The sequence below is a fragment of the Aplysia californica genome, unplaced genomic scaffold, assembly GCF_000002075.1.
Source record: "Aplysia californica isolate F4 #8 unplaced genomic scaffold, AplCal3.0 scaffold00400, whole genome shotgun sequence".
In the NCBI taxonomy this organism is placed as follows: Eukaryota; Metazoa; Mollusca; class Gastropoda; order Aplysiida; family Aplysiidae; genus Aplysia; species Aplysia californica.
In genome coordinates, this window is record NW_004797670.1 from 653099 (window position 1) to 660043 (window position 6945).

The window sequence follows — 6945 nt, forward strand, 5'->3', positions numbered from 1 at the left end:
GTGTGTGTGTGTGTAAGTCGGCGTGTGTGTATGTGTGTGTGTGTATGTGTGTGTGAGTGTGTGTATGTATGTCTGTGTGTGTGTGGGTGTGAGTTTGTGTGCGTATATCTGTGTTTAAGTTGTTGTCTCCTTATTCCATGTTGAAACACTATACATTATTCTCTAGCCCAAGAACCAAGCCAAGCTCGTACCAGTTTAATTGTTATTGATTTTCCATTTAATTTGTTTGAGTTTCTAGACATGCAATGAAACGAACAATTCCTTTTCCTAAAAAGCAAAAATTTGTTTTCTTTTTGTAGAAGTAAAGAAGCAGGACCGGATTTCGTGGTGAAGAAATGTGTTTTTGTAAATAGAAGACCCGAATTCGATTCCAGTTTAGGGAGGATGATTTTCGTCAAAAAACTCGGTCTATTCCAAGGACCGTGTATCTGCCTCATCTGAGATTGTCTCTTACAGGGAAGGGTTGAGGGTTGCGACATAAATGACACAATTTTTGTCTTGATCGAAGCCTGCATAAAAAAAAGAAAACAGATTGGAAAGATTTTGGAAAAGAGGAAAGAAGGAAGAGACTATCATCCCTGCGTTTTGCTGTCCGTGTATAATCCATTTCACACGTTTTGAGTTACAGCGAAAAAAATTTGTTATAGAGCCAAATATTTGAATAATCGTTGCATAATGCTGGACATTTGATATTGCAAAAGTAAATTAATGTGAGACATTTAATTTGGATTTAATTTGTTTTCTTCTTCATATTATACTTTACGCGTTTGTAATCAATTTTTGTCCCGGGCTGTAAACGTGATTATTCCTGGAGTGGATATCCGCTGGTAGAGAAGTGTGATTTCTCACTCTAAACCGTCAGCCGTAACCGCGTTTGTAACCTAGGATTTTTTTTCTCTGTTCATGTATGTCGAATTCTAGGTCGCCAATATGAAGGAAGATATCTTCGCTTTTCATGAAGTATAATTATTCACAACTGGTTATCAAAATATCTTGATGAGCAATGCAGTACGCTGGAGAATAACACAACTATAAGCAACAAAATAAATGAAAGTAGATTTTATGTAGGAAAAAAGGCGTTCAAAATTGTTTGTGTGTGTGCATATTATAATTCAAAATATGGTAATCAACTAAAGAATTCACTCTTCTTTCACTAATTCTTTATGTTTTGTTAAAGTGAAGAAAACAGTATCAGCGTAAACGGCCATCTCAACTTCGAATTTCACGCGGTAAGGGCAAAAAGGAAACTGGAAACATTTCATCCGCGGTTAGGGAAGTGAAAAGAAAATATTATGACTTTCATTGTTCATAGGTCATCCAAATTAAAATAGATCACAGATGAGGGTATTTTTAGTTAAAATCGGATTCTAAAAAAATGAATTTTCGGATTTTTGATTATACGCGGAGAGCGAACGGCAATGACACTATAATGCGGTAAAAAATTCGTGGTGCAACTTATCCTCAAATATCTCTTTAACGGGTGAATCAATGTCATCCATACTTTGCATAGCAGTTTGCATTAATTTGTCTTAACGAAATCATATTTTTTTAGAACAAATGGGGCTAGATTAAAAAACTTTTCTTCGTAAATTTGTATAAAATACATGAAATCTCTGACACGCGTAAAATGGTATTGTTCACAGCACTTCGCGCTCCTCACACACATTTTTATTACGCATATGGCCTACGTCACATCCCATCAAAGAAATTTCTTACTTGCAAAACTTATTACAAGAAATTATTATTATAGTGAACACAGTTTTGCACTAATGGCTCTAAAAAAAATGCGTTCAATAAGCAAAATATCCCGATTAGAAAAACCTGACGGACTTACTATTATTAAAAGCTTATTGCCCCAGCTATAAACCTTTAAAAATCTGTAGAAACCACCCACTTGGATTTTTTATTTGTATTTATTAAGGAATTTTCTAGAATACAGCTTGCAGGTGTTTACAAAAATGTCGATTCAAGTCACTGTTCAAAAATTGGAGAACCTGTGTTCGATAGTTCAGGAGATATTTGAAAATCAGTTGCACCACGAATTTTTGACCGCACTATAAGCTAGGTAGTCAATGTTACACAAACAATCCTTTTCTTGCGTGCAATTTCATGATTTAAAAAGATGTGTATTACGGGTGAATTGAGAGGGAGTCTATTAAAAACTTTTCATATTACCCCCCCCCCCCCCTCCTTTCCACAGACTCACACACTCTTTTCACAAAAACAAACTGGAAACACACAGCTAGTAAAAACAATATGAAACAAATAACAAAACGAATACTCAGCAACAGAACAAAATACAACCCAAAACATAAGTACACACACATACACACACAAAGACACACACACACATACACACACACACATACACACACAAACACACACACACACATACACACACAAAGACACACACACACACATACACACACATGCAATGGTTACAATAAAATCACTGTTTTCTGTTCGCGTTCGTCTTATTTCTTCCAGAATTTTCTGGAGCAACGTCGCGATCTTGACATTGTAAAACGTGGTTGGTTCAAGAAAGCTTTCAACAAAGTCAAAGATGTCTTCAAAAACCCACCCAAAGTCCCTGTTCCTAACCTTCCTCCCGGGATTCTACCTGGAATCTTCGTAAGAGAGGTAAGAGAGGAGGCTGGTGGGATTATGTAAATGCGGATCAGTTAGGCGACATTTAGGATAAAAGACGGGGTTGTAGTTTTTATTATGCATTTTGAAAAAAGAAAGATTTTAGTAATTTTAACAAAATTATTGTTAATTCATTTATTTTTGTTGAGGAAGAAGGTGGTGGTGGTGGTGTGTGTGTGTGTGTGTGTATGAGTGTGTGTGTGTGTGTGTGTGTGTGTGTGTGTGTGTGTGTGTGTGTGTGTGTGTGTGTGTGTGTGTGTGTGTGTGTAAAGGGGGGGGGGGGTGTCTGGCGACAAGAGCTGTCTGACTGAAATGTTTGTTTATCTTTGACGTTTAACTTAAAGAAAAAAGGAAACAATCCGCAATTTTGTTGATTCTTATTTATTTATTTATGTATTTATTTATTTATTTATTTTACTAATTATTTTATCTATTATTACCCAGAGTGACCCATAGCGTTTCCCTCACTTGTAACATGACAGTCGTTTACTTGTAACAGGAGTCTCTGAACAGGCGTGACCTTGACATACAGAAGCGTGGATGGTTCAAGAAGACGTTCAAGAAGATCAAGAAAGTCTACAAAAAGGCACAGCCTTTTATTCCACTGGTGACTGCTGTTGTGGGAAAGCGTGATATGACTGAGGTAAGTAATTCCTTCCGTTGGTTGCTTTTCTTTTTTGTTTGTTCTTAGCCGTGTTATTTTGTGAAAATGTGTAAGGTTTAACGCCCTTGTCAACACTATTAGGTTATTTAAGAGGCGGGATCTCCGAATTTAAAGTCCATCTTCGAAAGGGCAAAGCGTTGATTTGTATACATATTATCTTCTGTCGTTGTTGATGCCGGTTTAAAAAAAAATAATTCATGGGGTGTTTTTATTAAATAGTATTCTTTTGTCACGCAGGATTGGGGGAGAGGTAAAGAGGTGATGTTTCTGCAATCTACATAGTGTTGCAGTGTGTATTTTGTTGTTGAAACAGTTATTATCTATTTCCATCGGTTTTTGCTGTCAACTTGTTTTTATCATTGACATTGTCGTCCTAGTTAATGCTGCCTTCCCAAGAACTGTCTGCCAACCCACCCCTCAAAAGAGAAAACAACACCCCAGCAAACAAACAAACTAACAAAAAAACCAATGAGGACCAAGTTAAAGGGCAACATCTCGAGTATCTTTTCGCCAATTTCAACTAACATCGAAAAAAAATAAAAGTCCACAGAAGGGACGTGAAAAAATTGGCAATAGGAGAAATATCAGTCAATGTGTCAAATGAGAAATACTAAGTATTTTAAAGATTAGACTTTTTAAAACGAGAAAACTAGTCTTATCAACTTCTCTAACTAAAATTCAATGTTGTATTGAACACTGTACAACGATAACCGAGTTATTGTCCGTCCTTGGAATATTTATCGTTGTTCCTGAAAGCAGCTGTCGTTGCTGCTGATGCTGCGATTACTGCTGTCAATGTTTCCATTACTGATTGCGAATGGTCAAAGGGTGCCTACCTCTTTTTTTTCCTTCAATTGTTTCTGCGGGTGAGTCTTAATTTTTCCTTTAAAAAAAGTAATTTATGTGTCTTTATCCCGTCCCCCTAAAAAATCGACACAGTTTAGATCATTAGATTGTTTTAAAAAGCAGAGTTTGACCCAACCTGCCAGGGCCAACTATGACTGAGAAGAATAAAACAACCCAACAGAAAAACCGAGATATTGAAGAAAACTTCCTCCCTTCCAGGAATCGAACTCGGGTCTCCTGTGTAAAACATCCATGCGCCTAACAGCTGCAGCACAGACAGGTCGTGCATTTATATTTAACTAGCTGGGCCCCCTTTCGATTAAAGGAATAATCGGTGCATTAACATCAACCGAAAGTCATTGGCCTACTATATTTACACTCTACTGGAATGCAGAAATAAGTCTTGAGAGATGCAAAAAATTAGAAGGTCTAGATCTAAATCTAGACTCTCATAGATCTAGACTCTCAAAACAAAATGCGCCTCGCAAAATATCACTTTCAAGCCGGATTTTCTAAAATTACAAAGACAGAAACGTCGGCCTACAAAGCGATCGGCGAAATAAAGAAATTTAGCTTTTTGCAGCAAAACTGTCTCAAAACTGAAAAAACGAAGGGCGTCATGATCTAGAGAATATTTTAAACAATCTTTTTGCGAAAACCGCATGTCGCTCGATGGAGCCGCTAAAAGCCTTTTGAATAGCAAAATTCGGCCACCACAAATAGATAATAGATGCGCCAAAGAGCAATTCCAAGAAATAGGAAACTGCAGTGGCACACGTAATGTGAGGATCATGACCTTCTAAAAGAATTCTAAACAACAATAGAGCATTATTTTTTATTTTTTCTTTCTTTCTTTCTTTCTTTCTTTCTTTCTTTCTTTCTTTCTTTCTTTCTTTCTTTCTTTCTTTCTTTCTTTCTTACAATCTATTCATTCATTCATTTATTTATTTATTTGCTGTAGCTACCTCTAACATGTTGGTGTTTTCAAATCCCTTTAGCTGCCAGCATTTCGCTCTTGGCAGCGCAATGCCTCCCTTAAAAAACCACATGTCCTTGTCATCTGGTCAACGCTAGAGTAGAGCAGACTTTGTAAGTCTGTAGGTGTGTGTAGGAGCCTGCGTCGAAGAACTGCCAGGTTTGGGCATTGAAGGAGAAGATGTTCAACGATCTCCTCGTGTTAGTCACAGTGTCTGCAAAGGGGTTTCCACATAGAGTTTATTCTGTTTATGTGCTTGTTGGTGTGTAAGTGTCCTGTGCGGGCCCTGAAGATCAAAGTCTGGTCGGCTCTACACAAGAGATTCAAGGGTCATTGGGGTTGGGTTTGTCCATGTACCCAAAGAGGGATCTTCGTCTTCCAGCGTTGGCCCATCTGTTTAGCCACTCGTCTCTGCTTTTGGCTTGGATGTGGCTTGGATGATCCCTCTGCAGGTCCGTAACGAGGCGGCCGTGCCACACTGCACATAAAAGAAGTTTAAAAAAAACCCGGCTCTACCACTGACTGCCTTGTAGTAGATTTTAACTGTATGTCGTCACCCCCGTATTTTGTGTGCCACTGCAGTTTCATTTTTCATGGGCTGGTTCTAAATGACCCTATAAAGTTGATACTGTTCTTCTCAATTCCATAACAAGTATGGAAACAACACCCGTTACTGACGATAGTTTTTAACGACATCAAGTCTGTTCAAACATCTTTTCTGTATTAAACAATCCTTACAGTTTGACCAGCTATAACGATAGTTTACAATGACCAATCTGTTCACACATCTTTTCTTCCAACAATCCGAACAGTTTGACCAGCGGTCAGACCCAGAGCTGGAAGAGGTCCAGGAGGCACTGGTCACCCTGGGAAGTTTTGCGGCGCTCGCAGCCGAAGAAGAGGCAGAGTAACCCACTGACGCCATAGACCAGGTGTGACTTCATATCTGACACGTGTGACGCCGCGCCATCGGTGTGTGACGTAAACTGCGACCAGTTTCAACGACACCGCCGGCTTTACATACAGCAGTTTGCTGTTTAGAAAGATTTATGGTTTCCTCTTTTTATTGCTGCTTTTATTTCCAAAAGAAAGAAGGGAAAATGATAAGAAAATAACGTTGGTCTTGAAAGCCTATTTGGGAAATTTGGTAGAGTTTAATTTCAAGTGAAGAACTTGCTAGTAATCTCTTTATTGGTTGTAAAGAATAAATCAATGATTTTCAGGTTCTGTCAAGTTCAGAATTTTGTGTTCTCTTCTTGCAAACTCAAGCATTCATCTGAATGAACGTTTGCAAGCTGTTAATAATAAATTGTCTGTGTGTGTGTGTGTGTGTGTGTGTGTGTGTGTGTGTGTGTGTGTGTGTGTGTGTGTGTGTTTGTGTCTTTATGTGTGCCTATGTGTTTGTCTCTTTGAGTGTTTGTGTATAAATTGTAGATGTCTTTACACCCCCCCCCCAACTCTTGCTTGATACAATTACGAAGCGGACTTCGACGTTGCCTGTTAGAGCCAACCCAGGCTTTAAGATATACAGCATCCGTGGAGAAAAGCTAAGATCTTAAGTAAGCAATTCTCCCAACAAACAAATTAAATAGACTTCGAGTTCGAGTTTCCAGCGTGCTCTGACCAAATGGCAAGCAGCTACACCAGAAACGTCGTGGTATGTAAGTCGACTATGGGTTAGTTGATGTCGTCGGGGTAGTGAAAGAAAAAAAGATCAACTCATCCGAAGTTCAAACTTAACCGTTGGGGCCTGTAAAGAAAAAGAGGAACTGGGATCTTAGAAAAAGATAAACTTAATGGAAACATTTAGTCA

At 38.3% G+C, this 6945-nt stretch overlaps 1 protein-coding gene across 1 annotated transcript in view; it reads left to right on the plus strand.

Moving 5' to 3' along the window:
• The window catches only part of LOC101845347 (N-acetyllactosaminide beta-1,3-N-acetylglucosaminyltransferase 4), a gene marked incomplete at its 5' end in the record, with an annotated part of 26177 nt that extends 19812 nt beyond the window's left edge, over nucleotides 1-6365 (plus strand). The window contains 3 exon segments of the mRNA XM_013085725.2: nucleotides 2488-2640; nucleotides 3146-3289; nucleotides 5945-6365. Of these exon segments, the coding sequence (XP_012941179.1) occupies nucleotides 2488-2640; nucleotides 3146-3289; nucleotides 5945-6043 (396 nt within the window).
• Nucleotides 6366-6945: the final 580 nt, after the last annotated feature.